This window comes from Synchiropus splendidus, chromosome 1, assembly GCF_027744825.2.
Source record: "Synchiropus splendidus isolate RoL2022-P1 chromosome 1, RoL_Sspl_1.0, whole genome shotgun sequence".
NCBI classification, from domain to species: Eukaryota; Metazoa; Chordata; class Actinopteri; order Syngnathiformes; family Callionymidae; genus Synchiropus; species Synchiropus splendidus.
Window position 1 is genome coordinate 36481891 of NC_071334.1, and position 15247 is coordinate 36497137.

At 41.2% G+C, this 15247-nt stretch overlaps 1 protein-coding gene across 3 annotated transcripts in view; it reads left to right on the top strand.

The window, feature by feature from the left end:
- Nucleotides 1-15247, top strand: part of dennd1b (DENN/MADD domain containing 1B) — a 117823-nt gene that overhangs the window by 43200 nt on the left and 59376 nt on the right. For 2 of the 3 annotated variants that reach the window (XM_053876541.1, XM_053876559.1), the window contains 5 exons: nucleotides 5585-5634; nucleotides 6193-6312; nucleotides 12028-12097; nucleotides 13299-13379; nucleotides 14904-14963. In XM_053876541.1, coding sequence (XP_053732516.1) covers nucleotides 5585-5634; nucleotides 6193-6312; nucleotides 12028-12097; nucleotides 13299-13379; nucleotides 14904-14963 — 381 coding nt within the window. The remainder of the gene's footprint in view (nucleotides 1-5584; nucleotides 5635-6192; nucleotides 6313-12027; nucleotides 12098-13298; nucleotides 13380-14903; nucleotides 14964-15247) is intronic. The other variant, XM_053876550.1, reaches the window with a different exon arrangement.

Sequence of the window (15247 nt, forward strand, 5' to 3'; positions counted from 1 at the left end):
GGAAGCTGTGTCTCTGCCTATTCTTCTTCAGGTTCTGGTATTTTTGATTCAGTGTTTAAATCTGTCTTCTCTGCTGTATCTATAGTAACTGTCCCTTGTTTTGTGGCTCATGTTTCTTGTATCCCCTCTTCCCATTTGTCCTTGAGTTTGACCACAAGTTGGACCTTTTGTTCAGATGCCCCACAGGTAAAAATTGCTAAACTAGGACCAACCAAACTGGCAGATTGAACTACTGATATTTAACACACAAGAAGCCCAAACAGAGGATATTGACAACTTCTTTGTTTCTGATTATTGTTGCTTCTTTTCACCTTTCAAGAACTAGTTTTGTTAGATTGCGTGTAGATTTCCTACATCAAGCTAATGAAGCTTATCAGTGGGACAGATTTGAGTGAACAATTTGAAGTCTATAGCAGAATGGGTTAACAAAAAAGCTAAAACTGTAATGTCTGGTTGTTGAACTCTCTTTGAGTTTTCATGTCCTTCTACAAAGTAGATATTGTGACAGAGTCCTATCACAGATTCTTAGCTAGTAAAACCATTTTGTCAACTTTTTCTTTTGTGTGTTCAGGTTGGTGCACGGTTCCTATTTTACCTTCTTTTGCATCATTTTATTCTAGTTTTGGGGAGTTTCCATACAAATCTGTCATATTCATTATCTGAGATGGCATCATTATAATAATCTGTGTGCATCAATGATGCACATATGACTTCAAAGGTGCCTATTGGGTATTAGGTGTGTAAGTGATGAAAAAGCCTGAAAGAAACATAACTGATAAAACAGGGCCACATTAGCTTGTCATGGAACTAAATGTGCTCATGCAAGCAAAGGGTCCGGGTGAGGATGGCCAACATTATTATTATTGTTAAGTGCAATGTTGTTGCTTGCAATCCTTCCGCATCACATACAACCGCAGTATTGTGTTCTCTACCTTTCCTGTCTTCAAGTTAATCTTGTTTATGATGAAATTTAAACTTCGTTTTATTTATTATAGCAAACTCTGCATCAGCTTGCGACACTTTGAAAGGGCGGGAACATTCCAGTCATCTGCTGGGTTGTTTGACTTTCTCTGCCCCAACATAGTTTTCATCTTATTAATCAAGGCCTTATACCATCATACATTTTATTTTGCATTATTTATTTCCCGCATCTTTTTAACACCTAGCCTCAGCTGTCCTTGTGCCTTTACACATTGCAAATGAATGCATATCCATGCGAATTCTTTAAAAGGAAGTCTCATAATTTGAATATTTTGCTTAAAGCTGCACCCAGGTCGACCCTGCCATTCGGCATTTGAAAGCACTGTGTCTTTTTGAATACTGAGGATCTCTCTTTGTCATGTTTGCCAGAGGGGCTGGGTGAACGAACCAGCACCGGCAGGATGGGCAGAGATCGGCTGGGTAGCTGCACACAGACACACTAATTGGGAAAAGGGGGGCAAAAAAGGGGGACGGAGGGTGTTGGTAAGGGCGAGGAAAAGGTGGGGAATACTGGGAGGAGGGAATACAAGAAGACGACAGGGGGTTAGGAGGAGGTAGAGGAGGACAGTGAGTGGTGGTGGTGGTGGTGGTGGTGGTAAGGGTGTGGGGGTGTTAGGGTTGTCACAATGCCAAAATTGCAAACTTGATGTTGATGCTCAGGAAAATATTTGATACACAATGTGAGCTAGCAGAAGAGGCAGAAACACCCTACAAGATGGGGAGAAGGCCATGAACTGAGTTACTTCTTCCTCTCTTCTTGCTTTTTGCCTACCCGCCTGCTGTTGTGTTCACCACTCAAATACCTTTCTGCCTCCCCACACCATCCTGCCTCTTTCTCACCATTTAATTTCCTGACCTTTAATTGTTTCTGGTGCTTTGCCCTCACACATAGCTTATTTCCTTGGCTCACTGTTTATTTCACGTTCTTTCCATGCTCTGGCTTATCAAGCATATGGAAATGTGAAATATTGTGATATGTTCACACTGTAAATGAAACACTATTTGCAATGATTAACGTTTAGTTTTTATTATTCTTATTTGGCTTTCTCTTAACCTACCTCATTGACGGTTCCGATGTAAATACATAAATTCTGTATCTGTTGACTCTATACTTATCTGGAAAATTGTGCCAGCCATGGTTTTGTAATGCTGCACCATGGGTAATGTACCTGTGGCTGGCGAGCCACTCTGGTATTGCTTCCTAGATGGTAAATATTTACAAAAAGCTAGATATGAGGCTCTAACAGCTGAAGTTTGGTTACCACTAAATGAGCAAATTGCCAAGTTAAACACTACCACTTTAGGAAGAATAAAAGCAATTGTAGCAGCTCAGTCACACCTTTTGATCCATATCCACCAGGATTTTGATACATTTAATTAATTACTGGAAACAAGGTTGGAAATAGAATAAAGTATGAAGTTGAGGCCTACTTTAAGTGTGCGTTTGTTGTTGCAAAGTTTCTTGCTCTTCCCTCTTGTATTGTACAATTCTGCATGGGTGTGGTGTATAGCTGCTCAGTATTGTGTGCTGTTGTGGTGCAGTGATAGCAGGATGGCCCTCTGGGGGAACCCAGAGTATTCTGTCTCACTGAGTGATACCCCTGTCTCCGCTCACGATAAACAGCGCACCAGCATTCCACTGTCTGCCAAGCTAACAGCAGATTCCTCCCCTGCTGCCCCCTCTACCCACCCCTCAAAGCTACAAATATATTAGCTGCCTGTTTTCCTTTAGCCTTGGGAAAATAGCAAGCTGTGTGTGTGTTTGTGTGTGTGGGCTTGTTTATACTGCCTCTTGGGGACCGATGTGTAACAAAACACATTCCTAGGGACCTTATACTTCGTGGGGACCTTTTGCTCACAAGTCCAAACTTCAAAATAAGGAGGTGATTATAATTGGGTTTTAGTTTGATTCAGAGTCCTGGTTAAGGTTAGCCATGTGTTTTGGAGATTAAGTTAAGAGACTGGGGAAAACATTATGGCAATGAGAAACCTATCTATGTCCCCACAGGGATAGCAATACAAACGTGTGTGTTTCTGTGGGGTGGAGCTTGTGAGAAGTGTACTGTACTTATAAACTGTGGAAGAGACACCTCCCTTTGTGCCATTCCTGTTAGGACATCCTTGTTGTATGGGGCCCACTCACAGAGGAAGCTCAAGCTTTATGGCTCCGACAGGCTCTCGGAGCTATATTGATGAAGAATGAGAAATTGCCCAGAAGAAGCGTTGCATTAAAATGATTTGGAATTTGGGTGTTGGACCTTCCACAATTCTTTGCTAGAAACAGTGTTGGTGCACTGTTGAAGTAGCTTCACCAGAACTGAGCAGAAGACCCCATCATGTCAGTTGTCTCGAATATCTGGTACAGTTGCTGAAATGTCAGAAAAGATGGTGGTTAACTGATCATTATTGCGACATCAGTGGTTTGTGTTTCCTGTTAGCGACCTCTTACAGTATTTGTCAGAAATAAAATCTTTGGCTGAAGGTTGTCCAGTAAAGGGTGCAATCTTTCCTTCCATCTGAATGTGCTGTAGAATGTGTTGTAGGCAACTGTGTATTCCTTGGTGTTGTGATGACAAAAGGCAATCTCTAAGACCAAATGTTCTGACATCTCAGCAGTTCATCCATCCAGCAGATTGCATGTTGGAGGAGTCATTGGCACTTGCTAGATAATCAGATGTTGTGTGGCATGCTTCAGTACAAGGACTGAAAAATAAATCCCATACTTCTAAATTACAGACACTAGTGTTAGGTGTGTTTTGTTTATGTATAAAAAGACCATATCCTGTTATCACAGCAATGAATGACATCACATGGATTTGTGAAATCAGGTGTGAGCATTAACGCATGCACGCACACTGCACATCTGCCATTTGCAGCTCCATACGCACACAAAAACACACATTCTCACAAGTCCCTTGTGAAATCAGTCTTGGCAGTCTCACGACTGTCACTCAAAGAAAAATACCTTAATGTGGGCGGGGCTGCAACTACTCTAAGATCTGGCAAGTCAAATGATTTTATTTGCTTGAAAAGTGAGTGCCTGTATCTTCTGTGTGTTTGGATTTGTGTGCCATATGCCGTACGCCGGGGAGGGTTCTCTGAATCGTATTTTGTGTGCGTACGTAGTGGTTAATAATAGTAGCACACACATACAGTGAAGGCAGCTCTGATGTCTATGACAGTTTTGCATCCGCACACACACAGAGATGCATACGCAAACACGCATAGTCAGGCGCACACACACACTCGCTCGCTCACTCACTCAGTCACTGAAGGACCTCCTCTACCAACCAGCCGTTTGAGTTTTAAATTCAATCACAGACCTCGATAAGCGAAAGCAGCCACTTGCCACTCACCGCGCCTTATAACACAGCCACCTAGCCACAGACTCTAAATGAACAACATGGACACTTACATTCATACACCATTGTTCATTCTTATTTGCCTTCAATTTGCCATGGCTCATTGTTGTTGCGATTTGTGTGTCTGTGACAATAGTTGTGTTGTGCTAGTGTTGCAGTTTAGGTTTGAATAGAAGTGCTTGGGAAATCAGTGACCGCTCCCCACGTGGAGGTCTCTGCAACATTAGGGGATCTACAACCCAGCCTGTCACCGGGTCAGTCTCCAGGGCTGGCAGACATTAAGTCAGATAAGGAGAGAGAGGTTTTGAACAACATGGCAGAGGAACACCATGATTCTCAGCTTGAACATCTTCAATCAAAAATAGAGACAGACGTTGGGCTTAGTGGCTGAGTTTGGCAGGCAGGCTCGGTAAAATAAGAGACTGCTCTCAGAGCCAGAGCCGACAGATATCTAGCTCAAGGATTATTTTCTGATCTTGGCCACAACTGAGAGCAAGGGGAGAGGTAGACCTGCAGAAAGACAGGCGCCTGGTGCTGACTTACAGCCAGCAGTGGAGCGACAGACCGAACAGGGTTCCTCACTGAGCTCAGTGGATGTGTGGCCAGTCTGGTGCTGCTCACCCATATGGTACTCAGCTCTGCTCCTTGTCTAAATCCATATGCTGCCTGTGGAAAGGTGCCCCCCATCCACTACCAACAGATCCTCCTCACAATCCTCCCAACTCACAAGGGAGGTCTTGGGAGGTAAAGCCCTGAAGGCTTGCACCCCCCTTCCCACCTCTTAACCCCTTCGAGCTGCTTAGTCCATTGTCACTACAATCTGCCACCATGTAGCCTTGCCGCTCCATCCTCTCCCTCCTACTCTCCATCTCCCTCTCATCTTTTCATCTCCCTTTGGCACCTGGTAATCGATGAACTTATTAACTGCTAATTATTCAAGCTGCGGACAGAGGATTCCTCCCTTTTCGCCGACAAAAAAGACTGTCTTCCACACTGTGATGCCAAATGAAGTGGTTCACATTGCCCATTCATTTGGATTAAGTGCTTTTAGGCTGCAGTGTTTGGGATGTAGGGACTTTGTGAGATCGCTATCAGCGGCATTTAACATTAATCCTCATTTTGTTCTGCCACCAGACAGTGCCCACTTAGTGGAAGCCCCAGAGATTTTTTAAATACATGGTTATTAATTGTTTATCCAGTGATGTGTGTTTTAATAAAGTCTCTCTGTTCTTGTTTCGCAGGAGATCCTACAGATGATACCAAAGTTCTGCTTCCCCTTTGATGTGGAAAGGTACATTTTTGTTTTACTCCTTCACTCACAACCTTGTAATCATGCTCCATCCTACATGCATGTACGCACACACACACACACAAACTCACGAAGAAAAAAAACCTCACCTTTGGCAGTGATCTCATGGCCTGTCTATGGTCACACAGATATCTGAATACATTTCAATGCAATGTAAATGATTATTATTACTATGAGCAATCAGCCTGCTTGACATACAGCTCACTGAATATGGTATATGATGGTGCTGTGAGTCAATAATCCACAATTACCCCAACATTTGAAGCAGCCAATTAAGCCTGCTCTGTGTTGAGTCGTGGGCTTTTATTTTCTGGATAAAAATAAATGATGTCAAAATTTCTGACGGACGGACACAGAGGCTGCACTGCATAGATCTGTTGCACAAGCTGAGCTGCTGCCATCTTGTGGTGGAAAAGTTTGTGACTGACTAGTAGGAACCGTAGCACTACATTTTGACAGCATCTTCACGTGAAGTTTGTTGCCGCTTAACCATCCACCTTTTATGTTAATGACTTTTTAATGATTTTATATGTTTAACAGGGTGTCTCAGAATCAGGTGGGACAGAATTTTACTTTCGTGCTAACTGACATTGACAGCAAACAGCGGTTTGGTTTTTGTCGACTCACCCAAGGCTGCCGAATCTGCATATGTCTGCTCAGGTAAGGCACACACATCCTTCTGTGCGCAGTTGTACTTATGTGACACTGTTAACAATCTATAAATCCATTACTGCCCGTCTACTTATGCATGTGCAGCCAAATAGAAAAGAAGACCAAATGTTATTATCTCGATTATGATCTCGGTAAAGTATGTGACTGGACAGCTTCTTCTGTCCTACCTTCTTTTTCTTTAATTTGCCTTCAAACAACTTCGGATATCTTGGATAAATTCAACTTTTTTTCCCACAAAGCCTACTTAGCTGCACCTTGCCACAATATCACATTTGTATTCTCATCTGCCCACTCAAATATGTTCACGAATTTCTTGCAATTGTATAAAAGTTTGGCTGCTGTCATGTTTCATAGGTGCGTTTATCATATCACACCACACTTGAAGAAGTGTTAGCAACCCGGGGACAATCGTATTTTCTTTGCATTGTTGCTGTCCTACAAAGGCGATTATCATTTAATTCAGGACTAATTGCATGTTGACACAATGTTTTCATAGATGTAATTGCTTGCATTACAAAGCACCATCATGTTACAATGAATCTCTGTGGACGAGTGTATGAATGCTTGTGAATCTGATGAAAGCCAGCGGAAACAAATTCATTATGTGGTAACAAACTAGAGGCATAATGCCTTTATTTCTGTGAATGCACCTCGCCAGTGGGTGTTTGACTGCATGGCTGTGTGAATCTGTTGATGGACAATTGTAGGTTTGTTGGTGCCCTGATGAGCTGTTATAAAGAACAGTGCCTGCCCAGCCCCTCACACCTCCCCCCTTCCTGACCGGCATCCATACTTTGTTTTTCCTCTCTCTCACTCTGTCTTCCCCTCTTTTTTCCCCTCCCTCCCTCACTCTCATTCTTTCTCTCACTCCCTTGTTATTCGACTGCCGCCACGGCGCGACAGCAAAGCCGCTCGGCCCATAATTATGTATGAATCTTCGTTGCCAATTAGCAGTGGCTCCCCTGTCCTTCTTGCTGAGTTAGACATGCTAATTCATTTGACATATGATGTATAAAATTCATTATGCATTCTGAGTAGTTTGCATGACTTGCTTCGTTTATAATCAAATGCCATATAAGAGGTTTTTAAAGTCCGTTTCAGTGGAATAACAAAATAAGGAATCATAAACAGCTGTGCAGAGAATTTTCATTTTTTGAACCATCCTTTACGAAGTGGACTACGTTATAACTGTAGCAAAGGGTATCTAGAAAATGTAGTCAAACCTTGTTAATAAATGCATAATTCCATTCATTCATTGCAGAAATAATAACATTTATGGGATAGCTTTTTTTCGTCACTTATGCAAGCAATGGTAGTTGGACCACTTACACTTACTCCGAGAAAATGGATTGAATTTCATCTCCGACTGCTGTGTAGGTTCTTTGCTCCTTTATAAATCATTTAGGTGTCCTACGGAAGTCGTCCTCCTGCAACAAAACAAAGATGGCATCTCTTTTTTTGTTTCAGAAAAGAACCACCCCACTATGGTAGTCCCTCGCCATATCATAATTCACGTTTTGTCAGCATACTTTTGGTTGGATTTTTTTGGTAACATGGTTTGATTCTGCGGGCTACTGGTATTTCGTTTTTGTTTTTGTAAATACACAGTACACTATTGTCTGCATGAGACAATGAAAGAGTGATGTTCAATGTCCTCAGCGGTGATTGTCTCAGCATTGTAGATCAATGCGGGACCTGTTAAAACTGCTTCAGTTTACATCCACTTATGATTGCTGCCTGTTTGTCAATTGTCAATTTGCTTCAACGACAAAAAAGTGACTCTGGACCTCAGAGGAAGATTGTAGAGATAGTGAAGGAAGGGAGAGAATTATTATTTTTTGTTATTCTTCAAACAAAATACCAAGTAGTATGGCAAATAATATAGCTTCAACTTCACAGATGTTACTCAAATGCAATAAATTGTCATTTGCATTTATATTTGATGCCCTATATTGGCTTATATTTAGATTTGTATCCCTATGATCTGTATATGTTGGAAAAAACTAAATGACTCAGCAGTACAAATATAAATGAAAAAAAAAAAACACCTCCCTCTCTGGATATTAAACCTGAGGTTGTTTAAAGGGTTTGTGTCTGTGTGATTGTTGAAGTGCTGGGATTGTAAAATTGTCACCTCAGCTCACAGGAGGAAGTGCCCTAATGAGAAGGACAGTTTTATGTGGACCGGCCTTTCTGGTTCCACACAGCCAAAAGAGCTCAGCCCCTTGCTAGCCTCCCTCTCTTCTGTACATTTTATTTATAGTTAGTTCAATGTGACCAGATCAGAGATGGAAAAGGTGGATTTACGCAAATCTTTTACCTGGACAAATTAAGACAAAGTGAAATATAATACTGGTCTGTCTACCAGGTGCAAGATTACGGAGGCGGCTCTTATGTTTAAAGAGACATATAAAACAAACAAACAGTAACAATACTAATAATATTTCCCCCGAATTTCCCCAATTATTGTAGAGAATTTGTTAAAGAGTTAACGTTGTCATTTTATGCTTTGTGAAATCCCCTAAATATTCAAATCCACATGATGAAATAAAAAGTTTCTTGATAGTTTAATAATAGTAATTGTAGTTTAATTTACTTACAATTATAATGACTTACGTTTCTGCTTTTTGACTGCTAACACTAAACTTCATTCCTCTTTGAGAAGTTCAAACTGGTCGAAGAGCTTTTGTGGAGGGAGGCCCACACACACTGACCACTCTGGTGATGGATGGATTTCTCTCTATCGGAAGATTTGTGCAGCACAAACAGATCTGAGAAATGAAGTGTGACGAGAGGGAGTATGCGTCTGAGCTTCTCTTAACTTTTCTTTGCAATAACAATGAAATCAGAGCCTTTGGTTAAAATAAACAGGATTAAAATACTTCTTCTGGAATTAAAAAAAAATATCCGTCCTTATCGTTCTGAGGATAAATCTAAATGTTTGAATACCGAGACGTTCTCTGAACAGTGTTTAATGGCAATGAGCTGTGTCCCTGCTTTTAATGATCAGGATTTGTCATGACAGGGACATGACAGGGAGGGTTTGTGGTTCAGGGACCTGACTTAAATGCTTTTTTGTGAATGGTGACTCATCACTGTAGTTTACTTCTGTTTTTGACAAATTCATATTCCAGGTGGTTGGGATCCATTGGCAGGCTTGCTTCAAACAAACATTTGCTAGTTTTCCATTGCAGTTTTCTGCAAAATCAAACCAACATTTAAAAAAAATATGATTAGTGCTTTGACTGTTTCTATTGACTTTAGCTGTATTATGTGCAGTCAGTATTATTTTGGGGTGAAATCATGTGTGACGGTGCGCGTGAGGAGCTTTTTGCCAGTGAGTTCAGGTGTGGTGAGAGAGCAGATGAGCAGATGACAACACGCCCTGAATCGGCTTTGAGTTTTGTTACTTGAAGATTGGGACAGATGTGTTTACCAACTGGATATACTGCATGTCCTCTGCTTATTCTGCTTCAGTTACACCAGACTCTGCTGCAGCCTGTGGTGCGGCAGAACTGTCATGCCCTCGGGAGCCGCTGCTGACGTAATTCTGAGAAAAGTGTTTCCATTGCGCCTTTCGATCTATTTCAGTATCGAAATGTCTGACCACATCATGAACGCGCGAAAACTTACTTGCGACATTTGAATTTTTTTTTTTCCCAGAAAATTTAGTGTTACCATTAACATTTTTTTTTGCATACTTAGATTTTGCAGTTTCGAGTGTAATGGAAAACCAGCTTGACTCATCTCATGTATTAATACAGAAATGTCTTAATTGTGGGTTTCAAAATTGTGGTTCCTGGGACAATTGAGGCCGTTGTCACTTAGCCATGTCAGATTTCCCTTGACGTAGATGTAATATTTGAAACGCAGCTCCTATTGCTTTTTTAATTGTATTAAAAATTACTCATGTACATTTTAGCAAAATATAAAAATGATCACCTTGTTTCTGTTGAATTCTTCTTCCTCATCATATGTACTGTATGCTGTGTTTTTCTTTGCTGCTTGTAAATCTGAACCTTTATGCAAATATCCTGCTGTATGTTGCTTGACATGGCATAAATAGGTCTTCCGGTTCATATCCAGTCAGCGTGTGAATTAAGCTAAGCATGTTTGATTTAGTCTCTCCTGCAAGTGTGACCTGATTGCCGCAAATCTTCATGCGTATGTCAAAACAGAGGCCCGCTAAGAGGCTGATTGTTTCAGACTAATGGTCACTCAGTCTCTCTGATCTGTTAATTCCAGTCTGCAGAGCAGCCAGTGACCCATGGCCCTGGAGCTCCACAGCCACAGTGTCCAGCCACAAACCCCCCAACCTTTTTTTTTTTGTTTGTTTTTGTTTGTTGTTGGAAACTGTTTTTAATACTACCAAATTAAATGTTTTGCGATGAATGCTAGTAATTGTTTTTCTGTTACAAAAGCAAAATATTTTTTGAGTCAATGGTTAAATTCGAATGGAATGAAATGGAAGAGGCTATATTACACATGAATGAGTGAGTTTGTGAGTGCTTCAGGAAGTTTATGTTGCATACTCGACTGTACACGTGCATTTTCAACACACAATGTCTTAAATCAAACAGGCTACTGTGAAAGGAAAATCCTCTTCTGATATATTTGGATTCAGTGTTTGTGCTACTTCTTTACAGGTCATGACATTATCACAACGGTCAACTCTTTCATACTTAATCGACTTGGCTGTTTTCCATCGTAAAACAAGTGGACTCAGCCAAGAAAGTGTCAAGTTTGCTCAAGAAGCTGCTGTGCAGATGCTTATAGGCCTTAACAACAAAGAACACAGCATAAATTATCATCAGGTTGTTAATGAAGTTATGTTACATTAATTAAATAAGCCTGTGTTGTATGTCAAAAACCAGGAAGCGGGGGGTGATGATGAGGGGAAGGAGACAGATTTTTTTTTTTTAAGTCTGAGCACCTGGGAGCAGGATGCTTGAAAACCACAATATCCCTTCACATCTCATGAAAACTATTGCAGCCTTTTATTTGGGATCTGAAATACAGATTTAGAAGTGGCATGAAAAAGATGCGTAGCATGTTAAGGCCCTGGGGTGTAAAAATTTTGCTTTTGGAATTTATGACATGAAGAGTTGTCCAATAAGGCTATGGGTTCAATTCCGTCTTGATTCAAAATTGTCTACGTTATATGCTGCTTGCAATTGCTAATGGTGCATTAAACATGAAACGTCAACAACTGTCTGCTTTTGCTTCTGACTTTGCTTTTTGATTGGACTTGAGTTATACAAAAAGATCTCTCTCTGTTTTGATAGAGGTTCAAGTTCCCTGTGTAAATTCTAGCCCTCTGTCCCTTGTCCCACTGTTGACATTTACTGACCGTTTTATTGAAGTTGTTTTGAGAACAGACTGCTAATGAAATACTAAAATAATTACAAAACCCTTGAAAGTAATACTTCAGTTCAGTAAGAAAATAAAAAAAATGATAAATTAACCAGTGAATTGGTGAATTGTATTGGTGGTAATATTGTCATTAACTCTTGCAATAGCTACACTGCTTTTGTGTTGCTAAGCTTTTCAATAAGCAAACAAAATAACTAGTAAACACTGTACTGTTCAACAAGTCAATATTCTGTAAATTAAAATGAAGACTAACGGTGTATCTCATGATACCTAATAATCATGTTAAATCTTTAATGCGTTCTGTTTGTTTCTCCTTCTCCTCTCTTGCAGTTATCTTCCATGGTTTGAAATTTACTACAAGATGTTAAACACGCTTGCTGACTATTTAATGAAACAACAGGTAATCATTTCCTTGCTCTTTAGTCATTCACTTTAGTATGTTTATTTAATCAAGTGGATTTGGTGGCAACAGAAAGTTATGTGTTCATTTGGTGCGGTATTTCCTTTGTTTTGTTATCCTGCATGTCTTCCTTTGTGTGTCAGTTTTGTATGCCGCCTCGGTCTCGACTCTGTCGCCGATGTTGACATTTCACAGACCAAATACTGATCTGACACCGAAAGTTACTCCCGGTGATTTACTGGAAAACAAATCGTTAAAAAACACACAGACACACACTTTGGTTGCAATTGACACAGTCTTTTTCCCCGCTGACTCTTCACCACTGTGGTGTATCAGCAAAGGGAGGGGAAATGTAAAATATGCAACAAACTTGGGGAAACAAGCTGCTCCCTCTCTGGGGGTGTCGCTGATGTTTCTCAGTGAAGAAGCAAAAGAGCTGGAGAGATGTGTTAAGGTTTTGTATCTTTTTGAAATAGTCATCTTTTGAACCACTCATGAAGGTGTGGGAATGGTGTTTGTAATACATTATTTTGATTATAGACTAATGGGTTCTATATTTAAAGTGAACCAAAATATCAGGGACTCCTGTGTGGCCCGAATGTTAGTGAGCATGATTTTGCTTCTATTTACTTGGATGTCCGTTCCAGGCGAGAGGGAAATGTTGACAGACAAGGGAAGACAGAAGAGCGATGAGGGTTTCAGGCAAAGCGTAAATGAACTGTTTCCCCAGGCCGCGTTGCTGACCATGCGTGTGAGCATTGAGCCTCTCATGACAGGAGGCTGTTCGATTGCACACACCCATTCTTTCCCCCTGCTCTTACTGTATATCACCACCCATTTCTCCCAAACTGCGCTCTGGGCTCGGACTGAGCACACCTTGACTGATGTACGTCCAAAACCAGTTTGTGTCTCTTGCATTGCATTGCATTGCATTGCATTGCAGCGTTTGCATTGTAAATCCCCCATCTGTAGAGATTGGAAACGTGGAATAATTGCTGACTACCTGCTGCCCACCTTGATCATAAACAGCCTTACACCACTGGTCTCTTTTCATCTTACCATTGATCATTGATCAAGTTAGTCCTGTGGTCCCTGCAGGATTGTCCTCCGGTTAGGCTATAGTTTTAGCTCTGTTCTTGCATTGGCACATTAAGAGGCCAAATCATGTGTTTTCTTGTTTGTCTTTTTTAATCTCCTGCAGGAAAACGACTTGAATGACTTGCTGAATTCGCTTTATGATCTGCCTGTGCCAAAGCCCTTCACGCCAGTCAACCTGAGTGTGGTAGGTATACTCTCCTTACAGTGAAGTTTTCAGTCTGATAGTGTTCTGTGAGAAGAAGAGGATGTTTGGCTACAAGTAGAGGCGCATGCAAAATACAACAGGGGCTAAAGACAGTTGAAAGAGAACTCAAGAAATGAGGATTGGTGCGAAATGGGGGAAGATAAGCGAGAGGATGATAGACAGAAAAGAGGAGGCAGTTGAGCCTGGTGGAGTCACAGACACCTAGGCCCTTACACTGGCACTCTGTTTGGAAACAAGAAATACAGCTTTGTGTCTGGTAAACTGAGGCTGGACGGGTTCGACTTCAGGCTGGGCCTCTTTTCTTAGCTTGTTATCAATATACTGCAATTGCTAAATGAGAGCAAGGTTGTGTTTGTGTACCTCAAGTCATTAAAACTGCCACTTATTACAGCTTCTATCACCCACACCTTCCTACTCTGTGGGAAAACTGGATGTTGGATATTTTATCTCTCACTGCATCTGGCTGCTGATTTGCCCTGACGTCCCCCGATAATAATGTCCAGAAAAATGCAGAAGACATTCTTACACGATAGATGAATAGCCTCATAAGGATCATTCCTCTGTGAAGAAGTTGTGGCTCTACTCCCCGACATATGGCAGATTTATTTTTCTTTTTACAAGGCTCTTAGAGGTCCCCACCAATGCGCAGATCATTCATGGATTGGATGGCAGCATCCTCATTCACCTGTGTCATTTTGTCATTATTGGTCATTACTGTTGCAGGTGGCTTCCTAGTGGCCTAGTGGCTAGCACTCCCGCCTTGCAGCAAGAAGGTTGCTTGTTTGATATTGTGAATCAAATTATGAGCTGGCAGTACAACACTGTAGATATGTCCATCTGCCTTCTCCACTTTTCTTTTTTTTAAGCGGCTGAACAAACCGACATGACCTTCGTCCTATCAATGTCACAGAAGGACACTGCGATGTCCCGCTGTACACACTGGTCATAATTACATGCTGCAAGCATTCTCAGTGGGACCATACAGACCTTTGCTCATGAACATCTTTATTTGTGATCGACTCCCAGCTGCAGTATGATCAAAAAAGTTGTGTTACCCAAGAGGACCGTGTAGCCTTTTTGAGTCCAATTAAACAAGTTATTTCTGTGTCATAGGTCTCAGAAGGATAAACATCTAATTATACAGATACATTTGCAACAAATCAAGACCAGTGTGAAGTAATCGATATTCCACTGCAAAGGTTAACAAGGTCAGACAAGATTTTAGCTTTTTCTTTGAGTCAGTTCTGTTCTGATCGACTTGTCCATATGAAGGAGAGCTTTTTATTTGATTCCCCAGGCTTCACGGGAACTGAAGTCCCAGAGAAAAAAGGTGATGGCTGTGTCTTTTTTTAAGACTAAAGAAGGCACTATTTTGATATCTAATTGATGGAGCAGAGATGTTCCCCAATAGTGTGTGTGTGTATTTTGTTTTATCATGGCAGCAAAGAAGGATCATTGTCCCCTTTTATGTGTGCTCTTTCTCTCCCCCTCTCATTGTGCTAGAATGAGCAGTTGTATATTGCCACTGGGCAAGTACTGAGAGATCGGCAAAGCAAGGAGCCGGTGAGTGCAGGGGAACAAATGAATGGCACAGAGAGGGAGGCGGAACGGAGGCTGCTGTGAAATCTGAAACCGCTGCTTGACTAATCGCATGGGAGCCACAGCTTTCCAATTTGGCCAAATAAGTCACACTTTCTTTTTAATATAACAAAACAAACTATCATGGGTCCTTGGTGTATGTTTCTTCTTGTCTGGAAAACAATCAAACTTTGTAAATGATTAATGCTATTCCACATTTCTGTATTCTCACTATGAATATCAGAGTTTTTATGTCGAAAGCAAAGGCA